At 43.6% G+C, this 15,510-nt stretch overlaps 1 protein-coding gene across 1 annotated transcript in view; it reads right to left on the reverse strand.

Annotated features, from left to right (window-relative positions):
• The window catches only part of LOC124555501 (solute carrier family 28 member 3-like), a 338,777-nt gene that overhangs the window by 141,106 nt on the left and 182,161 nt on the right, over positions 1 to 15,510 (reverse strand). Inside the window, exon 4 of the mRNA XM_047129428.1 lies at positions 2,629 to 2,703. Coding sequence (XP_046985384.1) covers positions 2,629 to 2,703 — 75 coding nt within the window. The remainder of the gene's footprint in view (positions 1 to 2,628; positions 2,704 to 15,510) is intronic.

A 15,510-nucleotide genomic window follows, 5' to 3' on the forward strand; every position in this document is an offset into this window, starting at 1 on the left:
AGACGACTCGTTTGTGGGTACCAGCCACAACACTGGGTGAGACTGCAGTGGCTACGGGGGAAATTACGATTGGATCACTGATCAGCTGAAACTACTTTCCTGTACAGAGGTATGATGTTAGACGTTATGTATTGTTTACAATCGAGTGAGATTTCTAGGCTTTCCGGAGAACAGAGGACGTAGACAGGACAGTTGTCGTGATGTAAAGCCTAGCGAACATTCATCTGGATATTTATAGAACTGCTTGTTACAAGAGGCATTACGAAAGCTATGGAATACTTCAGTACTATTGTTTACCCCAAATGAAATTGCATTTTCCGTGAATCATGACACAGCCGCACTGGACTAGACAGTGGTCACTTGTGACCGCGGCTTTTGTTATTCGTCTTGATAGCACAACTACATACAAAAATTAAAGGCTCGGGTAAGAAATAACTATCATCTTCAGATAATTATTATCCCTTGCTACAGTATCGCGTCTCAACGTACTGACTGAAAATAGTGCGTTTCAGTACGAGGTGCTATGTTCAATGAATGTCATGGGACGCACTGCTATAACAAAGCACAACAGTTATCTGAAGATGATAATTTCTTAACGACCTCTGTAGTTTTTATACACTCCAGTGCAACCAAAACGGATAAAAAAAGCCTCGAAACATTTACCAACGAACCAAACTTTTCTCAGCAGAACAACACTCCATACAACAAGACCAGAATCGTGCTGCAGTGATATCTCACGAGAGATAAGATTGGTTGTTAATACAGTGGACAAGTATTCAAGAGAAGCTGGTGTCAAGTTCCTGTCTCGTCTGTCTAACGTAGGTTTCCAATCCCTAAAGAGTACGCCAGCCAAGCTGCTGCTGACAATGTGGTCGTTTCCCGAAATATTGTTTCTGTTATACATCGAGATGTAGCCATAAATCCGTGAATTAATTTACCGAATACGATACTATGTTCCTTTTTCCCGAAATTAAAGTGGCCTAGAACTGTGCTTGCTTGTAACTATTATTCTGAGACAAAGAGATAATTTTTCCATAATTATTCCATCCCCGCTGCACCTGAAGAACCTTGCTAGCCGTTCCAGCGTTTCTGCCAAAAGTCATCAGATGAAAAAATCTGGACATGATCGTTTACCGCACAGTAAAAGGACTTACCTTATTTTTAAGACCGTTGAGATAAACTCAATAATAGCAATAGCTCTGGTTGCATGTCATTACAGGGCTATTACAAATGACTGAAGCGATTTCATAAATTCACTGTAGCTCCATTCATTGACATATGGTCACGACACACTACAGATACGTAGAAAAACTCATAAAGTTTTGTTCGGCTGAAGCCGCACTTCAGGTTTCTGCCGCCAGAGCGCTCGAGAGCCCACTGAGACAAAATGGCGTCAGGAGCCGAGAAAGCGTACGTCGTGCTTGAAATGCACTCACATCAGTCAGTCATAACAGTGCAACGACACTTCAGGACGAAGTTCAACAAAGATCCACCAACTGCTAACTCCATTCGGCGATGGTATGCGCAGTTTAAAGCTTCTGGATGCCTCTGTAAGGGGAAATCAACGGGTCGGCCTGCAGTGAGCGAAGAAACGGTTGAACGCGTGCGGGCAAGTTTCACGCGTGGCCCCCGGAAGTCGACGAATAAAGCAAGCAGGGAGCTAAACGTACCACAGGCGACGGTTTGGAAAATCTTACGGAAAAGGTTAAAGCAGAAGCCTTACCGTTTACAATTGCTACAAGCCCTGACACCCAATGACAAAGTCAAACGCTTTGAATTTTCGGCGCGGTTGCAACAGCTCATGGAAGAGGATGTGTTCAGTCCGAAACTTGTTTTCAGTGATGAAGCAACATTTTTTCTTAATGTTGAAGTGAACAGACACAATGTGCGAATCTGGGCGGTAGAGAATCCTCACGCACTCGTGCAGCAAATTCGCAATTCACCAAAAGTTAACGTGTTTTGTGCAGTCTCACAGTTTAAAGTTTACGGCCCCTTTTTCTTCTGCGAAAAAAACGTTACAGGACACGTGTATCTGGACATGCTGGAAAATAAGCCCATGCCACACAACTGGAGATCGACAGCGCCGACTTCATCTTTCAACAGGATGGTGCTCCACCGCACTTCCATCATGATGTTCGGCATTTCTTAAACAGGAGATTGGAAAACCGATGGATCGGTCGTGGTGGAGGTCATGATCAGCAATTCATGTCATGGCCTCCACGCTCTCCTGACTTAACCCCATGCAATTTCTTTCTGTGGGGTTATGTGAAAGATTCAGTGTTTAAACCTCCTCTACCAAGAAACGTTCCAGAACTGCGAGCTCGCATCAACGATGCTTTCGAACTCATTGATGGGGACATGCTGCGCCGAGTGTGGGAGGAACTTGATTATCGGCTTGATGTCTGCCGAATCACTAAAGAGGCACATATCGAACATTTGTGAATGCCTAAAAAAATTTTTTGAGTTTTTGTATGTGTGTGCAAAGCATTGTGAAAATATCTCAAATAATAAAGTTATTGTAGAGCTGTGAAATCGCTTCAATCATTTGTAATAACCCTGTACTTGTACTGCTGCTTCATAAGTGGCAACTTATTACTAAACGAGGGGTGTGAAACAGCTGATGCTTACCGGTAGTGAATGGGAGTCGTCAAGCCTATGACCATCCCCCATCAGCTCTGCAGTGCTCCCAGTGGCTGCCATGTCCTGTAAAAAGAAACCACAGTTTCAGCTTGAGATCCTATGGCCCTCTTCAACCGGTTCTAGCTCCGATTCTCTGCATATTTTGAACACAGATAACATGAAGCCCCTCACATCAACTTTTCTTTCACACATCAAAAACGTTTTGCATCATCTCGGTTCTGAGAGTTCTGGAACCTGTACAGAAAACTGGAATAGAGATCAACATAAACATCATGTCTGCACTTTTTATTGCTCCTGAAAACCACGCATTGCATGTTGCACGTCCTCTTCATTGATACATGCCTGCATTCGTCGCGGCATACTATCCACAAGTTCATCAAGGCACTCTTGGTCCAGATTGTCCCACTCCTCAACGGCGATTCGGCGTTGATCCCTCAAAGTGGTTGGTGGGTCACATCGTCCATAAACAGCACTTTTCAATCTATCCCAGGCATGTTCGATAGGGTTCATTTCTGGAAAACTTGCTGGCCACTCTAGTCGAGCGATATCATTATCCTGAAGGAAGTCATTCACAAGATGTGCACGATGGGGGTGCGAATTGTCGTCTATGAAGACGAATGCCTCGCCAATATGCTGCCGATATTGTTGCACTATAGATCGGAGGATGGTATTCACGTATCGTACAGCCGTTACGGCGGCTTCCATGGCCACTAGCGGCGTACGTCGGCCCCACATAATGCCACTCCAAAAAGGCAGGGAAGCTCCACCTTGCTGCACTCGCTGGACAGTGTGTCTAAGGCGTTCAGCCTGACCGGGTTGCCTGCGAACACGTCTTCGACGATTGTCTGATAGAAGGCATATGCGACACTCATCGGTGAAAAGAACGTGATGCCAATCCTGAGCGGTCCATTCGGCATGTTGTTGGGCCCATCTGTCCCGCGCTGCATAGTGTTGTGGTTGTCGTAGTTAAAAAGATGGACCTCGCCATGGACGTCGGGAGTGAAGTTGCGCATCATGCAGCCTGTTGCGCACAGTTTGAGTCGTAACACGACGTCATGGGACTGCACGAACAGCATTATTCAACATGGTGGCGTTGCTGTCAGGGTTCCTCCGAGCCATAAACCGTACGTAGCGGTCATCCACTGCAGCAGTAGCCCTTGGGCGGCCTGAGCGAGGCATGTCATCGACAGCTCCTGTCTCTCTGTATCTCCTTGATTCACTCCGCCTGGACACTTCCCTTCGTGAGATCCCTTCCTAGCACAAAGTAACAATGCGGGAGCGATCGAATCGCGGTATTGAAAGTCTAGGCATGGTTGAACTGCAGGTAACACGAGCCGTGTACCTCCACCCTGGTGAAATGACTGGAACTGATGGTCTATCGGACCCCCTCCGTCTAATAGGCGCTGCTTATGCATAGTTGTTTACATCTTTGGGTGGGTTTAGCGACAGCTCTGAACAGTCAAAGAAACTGTGTCTGTGATACAACATCCACAGTCAACGTCTATCTTCAGGAGTTCTGGGAACTCGCGTGATGCAAAACATTTTTTAGGTGTGTGTATTTTAAAACACACTCATTGACAAAAAAATTAAGCACCCATACAACATAGTCGGATATCAATGTAACTTATACAACTACATCTATATGGATACTCTGCAAATCACATTTAAGTGCCTGGCAGAGGACTCTTCGAACCACCTTCACAATTCTCTATTATTCCAATCTCGTATAGCGCGCGGAAAGAATGAGCACCTATATCTGATTTCCGTTATTTTATCGTGGTGATCGCTCCTCCCTCTGTAGATCGGTGTCAACAAAATATTTTCGCATTCGGAGGAGAAAGTTGATGATTGGAATTTCGTGAGAAGATTCCGTCGCAACGAGAAACGCCTTTCTTTTAATGATGTCCAGCCGAAATCCTGTATCATTTCCGTGACACTCTCTCCCATATTTCGCGATAATACAAAACGTGCCGCCTTTCTTTGAACTTTTTCGATGTACTCCGTTAGTCCTATCTGGTAAGGATCTCACACGGCGCAGCAGTATTCTAAAAGAGGACGGACAAGCGTAGTGTAGGCAGCCTCCTTAGTAGGTCTGTTACATTTTCTAAGAATCCTGCCAATAAAACGCAGTCTTTGGTTAGCCTTCCTCACAACATTTTCTATGTGTTCTCTCTAATTTAAGTTGTTAGTAATTCTAATACCTAGATATTTAGTTGAATTTACGGCTTTTAGATTAGACTGATATATCGTGTAAGCGAAGTTAACGAGTTCCTTTTAGCACACATGTCGATGACCTCACACTTTTCGTTATTTAGGGTCAACTGTCGCTTTTCACACCATTCAGATATCTTCTCTAAATCGTTTTGCAGTTTTTTTAACCTTCTGATGACTTTATTAGTCGATAAACGACAAGTGTCATCTCCAAACAACCGAAGACGGCTGCTCAGATTGTCCCCTAAATCGTTTATATAGATAAGGTACAGAAAAGGGCCTATAACACTACTTTGGGGAACGCCAGAAATCACTTCTGTTTTACTCGATGACTTTCCGTCAATTACTACGAACTGTAACCTCTCTGACAGATTAGGTAGTGGTTTCATCAACGCTGCTTTACACTGCCTCGCACGTGTCTGCTACTACAGAGTGAAGGGACGTCGGAAGAAGCATATCGAGGTAGGTGGACTTTCGATAAGTGATAGAGAGAATGCAGACGACCGACCGCACCCCACCGCAACCATCAGTTGTCAGTCGCACCAGTGGAAGAATGCAAAGAGTTTCATACACGCATGGGGCCATGTAAGTACCCTCTTTCCACCGCATTTTTGGCGTGTTTCCGTCAATTGTATGTATTTTACACAAATATTCTTAATTTTACCAGGTTTTCCACAATTACCCAATTACTCAAGTTCCAAAGCACCTCTCTCTCAACAAAACGTTTCATCGCGTCGATCACATGATGCTATCAGATAATGACATTGCAGCTTGGTTCTCAGTTTTTGTATCACCGCTAAAACACCCCCTCTATTACTTTGGGAGTGCTGTATACATGTGGACATATCCCAAACCTCTATTGCGGCGCCCGGAGTGGCCGTGCGGTTTGAGGCGCCATGTCACAGATTGCGCGGCCTCTCCCGCCGGATGTTCGAGTCCTCCCTCGGATATGTGTGTATGTGTGTGTGTGTGTGTGTGTGTGTGTGTGTGTGTGTGTGTGTGTGTTGTTCTTAGCATAAGTTAGATTAAGTAGTGTGTAAGACTAGGGACCGATGACCTCAGCATTTTGGTCCCTTAGGAATTCACACACTTTTTTTTTTCTTACACTGCCTATATTACATGACAGAAATAGTGTTTCTTAGTGTGGGAAATAGCCATCAGTAGAGAGGTGGTGCAAAAACTACGTTCCTTAGCCGAAACACTTGATAAATTCGGTAAGATTTAATTATGATTGGTCATCTTTCCCTATATGGATGGGAGTCACAAATTATACCCGCATTCGTAGAATAAAGTCAGAGATTTAACGATCTCACCAACACCTTTGATGACTACCACCCCAACAAACGAATCATATCCATGGCAACACTCTGCCCTCTGTTTCAAAACGAACAGCCCTTCGTTGAAACTATCAGCTAAGGATGATGGGCAAAACTCTAGAGGTCTCTCTATGTATCTTGTAACTATTCCTCAGTATTCCTTCCCTAAAACATTGTCTTCGATTTAATTTGGAACTGACCAAAAGTAGGAGGGCACTATACCTGCTACATTCGACGTCTTGTGAAGGAACAGCTGAGTTCCACGTAATCAATACACTTAGATATTTGGCTGTCAGTAAGAGCATAACTTGTGTTCCTAACTTACACAGCCGACCGTCACTAGTAGTATGGACTGGTATTCTCATTCTAATAGCGAAGGCTCTTCTGTACCAGTCTCACTCATATCACCCATACTATTACAGACTATCTCTCTAGAAGCACGCATGCATGCTGAGGAGGTTAGTACTCCTTATTGGTATATAGTAGATACGAGTCTGATAATTTGAGAGTGTGGTGATGATACAACAGACAGTTGAGAAGAAGGAGATGGAGTTCCAGATGGAAGAATTTGAAAAATTTTACGTAAATCACATGTGCTATCAAACTGTAATACTGTTGTAGTGTTTGGATTTCATACCAAGAAGGTATCGGGAAGACAGAAATTATTGTAGAACATAAACACGCACTCCTAAGGCTACACGGTTCCGCAATTAAACATGCTATAATGTTAAAGCAGTTCGGTTTCCAATATATCAATAATTCAATGCTGTTAATATGCCAGTGAAGTAAATGTATTTAAAACACTTGACATACTTCACCCTGCAAGTTTTCAGTCCCACTCACTGTGGTGAGAAACTTTAAGATGATAAAACCACTACCTTCTATACCAAAGGGGAAAAAGCATAGATTCTTCGTGATATATGCACTATACAGGTTTCTGGAGGTGTATAGCACCCACTATTCACATCCTATTATACTTCAGAAATTTTACTATACTCCCATCAGTCCCATAAAACGATCGTCAGCAACGGAAAATACATGAAACAACATCTTATGAGTAAATACACAAATGCATAGGAGCAGTGTCTGACATGTGAAATTACGCTCCTTGCTGCATTAGCTCTGTGAACAGAGCTCAGTCTCTTCCACATACGACAACTGTCAAGCGGATGTATAGACAGGGATTGGAGTACTTCACAAACCCCAGTCACTGACTTAGAATCACTGCCGTTATGAAACTGAAGACTCGATTTACGTCCAAGATGTGGCTGGGAAATGGGGTTCTTCGCTTACATCTTCGTTTGTCTAGAGGATGGTGTCTAAATAGATTTTTCATAGGTTTGGTGGACATGATTCATCATACATGCGTTGGAAGTCCTATGCTGACTGTTGTATGGGGATGTCTAATGTTAACGTTGCGGATATCATCATCATCATCATCATCATCATCATCATCATCAGCCAATTCAATCATTAAATGATGTGGCCTCTTCGAGTCGTGGATTCAGGTAGGCTTTCAGCAGTCTTCTCCAAGTGGGACGGTCTTGGGCAGTTCTCTGCATTTATTGCAGATATATAGGCTTCTAAATCACCCCAATAACATACAATTGCACACAAAACGCACGCAAGGTATCCACACAGCTGCTATAGCCAGAGAGGGCAATAGACAAAAATGGTTGAATGTGCGATAAGTGACCTGCCACAACATCTCTCTGAATCTAGAATACATCATATGTCTACCATTAAATCCTGCCTCGTTGCATCCCCTCTCAAATGTGGAAAATTTGATGGAAACTAAGAGAGTCCGCTTTGTGCAGGAAAATTCTTGTACATGGGAATGAGTATGTGATAAGAAGAAGAATGCTAGAAAAAGTCGACATGGAAGCACAGGGAACTAGGGAAACAGTAAATGATCGTGGACAGTAATTAGGCGGCTAGAACAGATTTTTAACGTAGATGTCCACCAAATGTAGAGTAATAAATCTGTATATGCCACATCACAAGCCCAGTTGTGGCCCCAGAGTTATCAGCAAAGACCTTACAGATTTTTATGAAGTGTCCAGACATGTGACTATGATAAACTTTATGTCCTCCTTAGCGCCTTACCAGCCTGGGGACTGAAATATACAAGTACAGAATGCATCGCATGTTTGAGCCTGTGCAAGACTGTTTAAATATTTTAAATTGCAAAAAACAGTATTCACCATGTGTTTCTATGTACTATCTACCAATCACAACCATGTGGTATCAGCTAGCAGATACCTTACAGTACAGTTGCTGCAGCACTTTTAAAATCATTGCACAGTATGTCAATCGAGGTAATACGAATATATGCATGTTGACTGTGTCTTGGATGCTTTCCTAGAAAAGTAACACATCTCCCTCTAAATTGACATGGATCTGCGTTAAAAGAGGAAAGAAAGTAGATGGAGTAATCGGCTGAGGGAGGGTTGTAGCAAGGTAGGATTTAATGGTAAACTGATGATGCATTCTAGATAGAGGAACATATTGTGACAAGTCAGTTACTACTCATTTAACCACTCTTTTCTGTTGTTCTCTTGGGCTATATTAGTTATGTTATATAACCTGCGTTCGACTCGTATACAATTGTGTGTTCTGGGCGTGAGTTAGAGCGCTATCTGCCTGCAATAGTTAATAGTAAACCTCCTCATACAACAGTCAACAAAGGACTTCCAACGCATGTGTGATGAATTATGTCCACCAAATCGATGGAAAACCATTTCGGCACCATCCTCTGGACAAACTAAGATGTATGCGAAGTACTTCATTTCCCTGCCACATCTTGGACATAAATCGAGACTTCAGTTTCAAAATTGCGGTGATTCTAAGTCAGTTTGTGAGGTATTCCAACCCCTGTCTATACGACTGCTTGACTGTTGTTGTATGCAGAAAAGACTGTGTTCCGTTCAGGAGTTAGTGCACCATGGAATGTAATTTCACAGCTGTTTTTCATTTATTTATTTCTTCATAAGATGTGGTTGTATCATGTAATTTCCGTTGCTGACCATCATTTTATGCAACTGATGCGAGCATAGCATAATTTCTGAACCATAATCGTATGTGAACAGTCGGTGCTGTACACCTCTGGAAACCTATATAATACACGTAACACAAAGAATCAATGTTTTTTTTTTCTTTTTGGTGTAGAAGGAAATAGTTTCTCACCATAATGAGTGGGACAGAAATCTTGTAGGGTAAATGTATGTCAAGTGTTAGAAGTATATTTACTGCATTGGAATATTAACACTGTTGCATTCCACACAAATAATATATCGGAAACGGAACTATTTTAACATTATAACATGTTTATGTGCGGAATTGTGCACCCTTAGGAGTGTGTGTTAATGTTCTATGATCCTTTCTCTCTTTCCAATAACTACTTGGAATGGAATCCAAACACTAAAACAATACTACAGTTTGATAACACAAGTTATTTACGTAAAGTTTTTCAAGTTCTTCCACCTGGAGTTCCGTCATGCATAAACCACTGTTATATCACCACAACATGTATCAGGCTCGTACCTACTATATACCAATAACGAGTCCTAACCTGCATGCATGCATCTAGAGAGATTGTGTGCAGTTGGATGGGTGACATGAGTAAGATTGGTACACAACAGCCTTCGCAAAATGCCATTGACGGTATTGGAATGAGAATACCAGTCTACACTACTAGTGTCGGTCGGTTGCGCATGTTAGGAACACATGTTATGCTCCTTCCGAAAGCAAAATATCTAAATGTATTGATTACATGGCACTCATCTCGATCTGTTTCTTCACAAGACGTGGATTGTAGCGGGTACAATGCCCTCCTACTTCTGGCCAGTTCCAAATTAAATCGAAAACTATGTTGCAGGGAGGGTTTGTTAAAGACAGAGGAATAGTTACAAGATGCATAGAGAGACCATCTAGAGTTTTGCTCACGATCTTTAGCCTATAGTTTCAACGAAGGGCTGCTCGTTTTGAAACAGAGGGCAGAGTGCTGCTATGGATATGATTCTTTTCTTAGGGTGGTAATCGTCAAAGGTGTTGGCGAGATCGTTAAATCTCTGACTTTATCCTACGAATGCGTGAATTCTTTGTGACTCCCATCCATCAAGGGAAAGATGACCAATCGTAATTAAATCTTACCGAATTTATCAAGTGTTTCGGCTAAGGAACGTAGTTTTTGCACCTGCTCTCCACTGATGGCTATTTCCCACACTAAGAACGGTATTTGTGTCATGTAATGTAGACAGTGTAAGAGTTCTGCGTATGTCCACATGTATACAGCACTCGCAAAGTAATAGAGGGGGTGTTTTAGCGATGATACAAAAACTGAGAACCATGCTGCGATGTTATTGGCTGATAGCATCATGAGATTAACACGATGAAATGTTTTGTTGACAAGAGAGGTGGTTTGGAACTTGAGTAATTGGGTAATTACGGAAAACCTGGTAAAACTAAGAAAATTGATGTAAAATACATAAAACTGACGGAAACATGCCAAAAATTCGGAGGAAAGAGGGTATTTATATCACCCCATGCATGTATGAAAATCTTTCCATTCCTCCACTGGTGTGACTGATAACTGATGGTGCACACAAAACATGCTCTTGGGGTTTACGTCCTGCAGAATACTCCCTTATTCGTCATGTGGTAATGCATTGTAAGCCATAAAAATGGAAGATGCGATGTCCACAGATTACGGTGTCAGGATGACCACCACCTAGACACCAAAACAGTGATCATATACCTGGCTGCAATGTGCACCACCAATATGAGGAATCAATGCTCTTGGTACCTTTGAAAACGTAACACTGAGACATGTGCTACTCCATCACTGTGAAACATTAAATTTAATGAAGAGGTCGTCACCTTCGGACAGCAGTTTGGAAATGCCCCACAATGCTGCAGACTCTTCCAGTATACTTATGTTGTGATGTCTTCCATATTTTTGTCAATAAGAAACACCGCCTCTGCCTTTAATTACAGTCATCCTGAGTGTTGAGGGTGCAGCTTACCTTACACCATGCGGTGTACAGCTTTCAGTGAGAAAAAAAAAAAAAAAAACAGGAACCTTGTATTCTGATTGGCAGTCTGTCGGGTATGGTCTTCTCGAGTTCTCTACCAGGTGACGTTAGCAAAGTTTTATAGTTCGTAGTTTTATTCCATTGAATGTTATAAAAATAACAAGGAGGGAGAGAGAGAGATCGAGACACACACACACACACACACACACACACACACACACACACACAGAGAGAGAGAGTGAGAGAGAGAGAGAGAGAGAGAGAGAGAGATAGGGAGGGAGGGTGGGAGAGGGGAGAGGAAGAGTGAGGGAGAGAGGCTGTACTTTCAACAAAAAAAATGATACGATTACATTGTCGTATTTCTAGCGTAGTAATCATAGGAATACGACAAAGAAGATTAATTCAAGTAAGGGGGATATTTATAGGTAATCATTCGATATTGATGAATTGTAGGTGTTATGCTTCTGAATTTCTTTGTGTAATCTATGTACACTCTGCGCGGTTGTGAATTTTCTCCTGTGTGGTAGTGTGCTATATTTCTCGTTGTGATAGCTCTCTACCTAGTCAGTGATGGATGGAGGACTGGACAGCCTTCTAAATATTGAACCGTGCTGTTGGGACGTGGTAGGATTTCAAGAGAATTAGCAGGGGTCTGTGATTTGGAGGGGCACATCTCTTACTCGTCGAAATCAGGTGGATTAAAATGCTATACATCAAAGACTGGAGGGTTCGTGGGAATACGGTAGGTAAGCGATACCCCGACGAAAAAGGAAGTTGAGAGTTTGGCTCAATACAGTCTCTTAGCCCCTCATATTCGTCTTGTAAAGTGACTGCAGTGAGAAAGTTAGGGAGTAATACGAAGGTTTTTACCGAAAGATTATCACCAGCAGTAGCCCCGTATTTTTTTCTTGTTTTCTCAATAAATAAAGGACAACATTATTCTGTTAGTTTTCTGTGTCTATAAATGGATGAACTGAAATGTTAATAAGTAGATTAAATTTATATCTACATAAATTGCATACCTCACAAGCCATCGTACGGTGTGTGGCGGATGGTACACTGTACCACTACTAGTCATTTCCTTTCTTATACCACTCGAAAATACAGCGAGGGAGAAAAAGACTATCTATATGCCTGGATATGAGCGCTTATTTCTCATATCTTATCTTTGTGGTCCTTAGGTGAAAATTATGTTGGTGGCAGTAGAAACCTTCTGTAGTGATCTTCAAACGTCGGTCCTCAATAGTATTCCTCACAAGGAACATCGTCTTTCCGCTTTCTCTAAGCATCCACCCACTGATTTGTAGGGAGCCAACAGGAACGCTTCTACTGGGCTGTATTCTGAGGGAACCGAGGTCTGCAGTCTCATATGCATTTGGAATGGGGTGTTCAGCAGACGAGTGTTTTGCTATTGCTCACTGGGTCAGCCTTTCCAGGATATTTCGAAACGACATCTCAAAACGTTTCGGTTTGCAGGTGGGAAACTTGTTGTTCAACATGCTGCTATTTACCCCAGGGACATTTAAGCACCCAGCCCTTCTGAGAAGGATAGGACGACTTTTGAGAATCTGGAACTATTAAAACCTGCCTGGTATGGAGATTGTGGCTTGTTGCCGTGAGCGGTACCGCCCTGACAAGTGGGTGGAGGTTCACGACCCGGTGGTGGCAGTGGCTGCTATTCACATGCAACCCAGTGACGGCGTCTAGGCGAGCAGGGTGGTTGTGACCGGGGGGGGGGGGGGAGGGGGGGAGATAAAACACACCCATCTGTCCCCATAGAACAACAGGTCTCACCAGGATTAGTTTGGGAGCGGTGTATCAGAATTCTAAGTGACTTACTTTAACCAACATGACAAGGCAACTAGCAGACAGAATGTAATTACCTTTGGAAATCTTCAGCTCTTTGACGACGGTTACCACTCATTTTGGTACCAGAAGATGTGACTATCTTCATTGTGGGAAGCCCACAGAGAGGTGACCTCTCACAAAAGCGTCTGTAATTGTAACCTGGTGAGTGTAATCCGACTGCAGGATAAAATTACTCACCATGCAATGGGACTCTCGTGATCAGTTTAATTAATTAGTCAATCAATTTTATATCAGTTATATGCCACCAGGAGGGTGGAGGCAAGGCCGAGAATGCCAGGAATATGATTCGCAAGTGGGAATGACAATCAGACGTTCTTTCGTTATGGTGAGTTCTTTTAACAAATTTTCAGTCTCCCAGCCACATATATTACCGACTTTATGCAGTTATATGTAGTATTAAGGGTGATGAGGTAGTTGACTTCCTTAATAGAGTTCGAAAGTGAGGAGGCATTCTGTGACAGAGGTAGAGCATGCTCTTAGCACTCAGCGGCAGCGGAGCACAGTCTTTTTCCAGCCAATTTTCCCAAATTGTTCCCATCCCTAGCTACACCATGGGAGGAACATAGGGCTATGGAAAGAAGAGAGCCATATTCGCCTCGTTATTTAGTGTGCAGCAAAATCGATGGGAACTCCTTTCTGGATACGAAGCCTCCATTTTTTGTTGAGCACCGGGAGAATAAGTTTGCAGAAGTGATAGTGTTGCCCAAAATGCACAGTGGGTCAGTCCTGATTCAGATGGCATCCGCAGCCTAGTCACAGGCATTACTCACCTGTGACAAGCTGCCTGATATTCCTGTTTTGGTCACTGCCTATAAAAGCCTCAACATGGTCCAGGGCATTATTTTTCATCACAACCTCCTGTTGCAGTCCGACGTCGAGCTATGCACCGATTTAGATTGACGGGGCATTCACTTCATACAGCGTGTCTACAGGGAACCTAAAGACAACAGGGTACCTACTGGTGCTTTCATCTTGGTCTTTGAGGGTGATTCATTACCTGAGAAGGTCAAGGTGATGGTCTACCAATGTGACATCAAACTGTAGGTCCCTACCCAGTGTGGTGCTTTAAGTGATGGAAATTAGGGCAAAATGTCTTCCCAATGCCATTTCAGCGCCACATGTCAAGACAGCGGACGTCCACAGCATCCGAATGCTCTATGTACACCTCCTCCAACTTGTGTCAACTGTGGAGTGCACCACTCCCCATGCTCGCCAGACTGCACAGTACTCCAAAAGAAGAGGAAAATTATGGAGTACAAGACTGTGGACAGGATGACTTACAGAGAGGCAAAACTGAAATATGAAAGGTTGCAACCTGTTCACTTGCTATCATCTTAAGCTGCCACCATGACGACGTTTTCCTCATTGGCGATGACACTCTCCTCGTCTAAGCCCCGTACAGTGGGCCCTCATGGCTGCCCAATTACACCCCCCCCCCTTGGTGTTTGGGGGAAATTCTTCTTCCATGGCTCTCCAAGCTTCTACTTTGGGTGTAAAGCTTCCCCAAACATCGGGAACATCGGTCCTCAACTTCACGCTCTTCCTCCGTCCCTCATGCTACCTCAGGGAAGCCCTCCCAGTAAGTCCCTAAAGAGCAGCGAGAGGGCAAACCAATGAAGAATAAATAGGTTAAGAAATGTGAGACTATGGTGGCTCCAACACCATCACCCCCTACCAGTACTGCGTCTGATGAGGTGGAGATCCCCCAGGGACCTGGATCTCGCCGATGCTTCAGACGCTATTGTCCTGGCTACTAGCACTCAACTAGTGGCGGCAGGTGGCCCTGAGGCGTAAAATGCCTCCTTAGTCTCTTCATGCCTTCCCAAATAACTGCCAGCGTCATTCTCCACTGGAACTTCGGCGGTTTTTTTCTCTCTCCCAGCTGAGTTACAACAACTCTTAAGTGTTACGCCTGCGCCGGCTGAAGTGGCCGTTGGTTCTAGGCGCTACAGTCTGGAACCGAGCGACCGCTACGGTCGCAGGTTCGAATCTTGCCTCGGGCATGGATGTGTGTGATGTCCTTAGGTTAGTTAGGTTTCATTAGTTCTAAGTTCTAGGCGACTGATGACCTTTAGCAGTTAAGTCGCATAGTGCTCAGAGCCATTTGAACCATTTTTTGTTACGCCTGCTTTCTGTGTTGCCCTTCATGAAACCTGGTTTCCCGCAATGCTGACCCCTGCCCTTCGTAGCTATCAGGGGTACTACAAAAACCGTGTTGACTGTGGCAGAAAGTCAGGTCGAGTCTGTACCTACGTCCTTAACTCTGTCTGTAGCGACCCTGTAGCCCTTCAAATATCTTTAGAAGCTGTGGCTGTCTGAATGAGTACAATGCAGGAAATTACCGTCTGTACCACCTACCTTCCTGCAGATGGTGATGTGCCACACTATCTGTTGGCTGCACTTATTTCCCAACTCCACCATCTTTTCTACTTTTGGGTGAT

The sequence above is a fragment of the Schistocerca americana genome, chromosome X (genome assembly GCF_021461395.2).
Source record: "Schistocerca americana isolate TAMUIC-IGC-003095 chromosome X, iqSchAmer2.1, whole genome shotgun sequence".
NCBI lineage: Eukaryota > Metazoa > Arthropoda > Insecta > Orthoptera > Acrididae > Schistocerca > Schistocerca americana.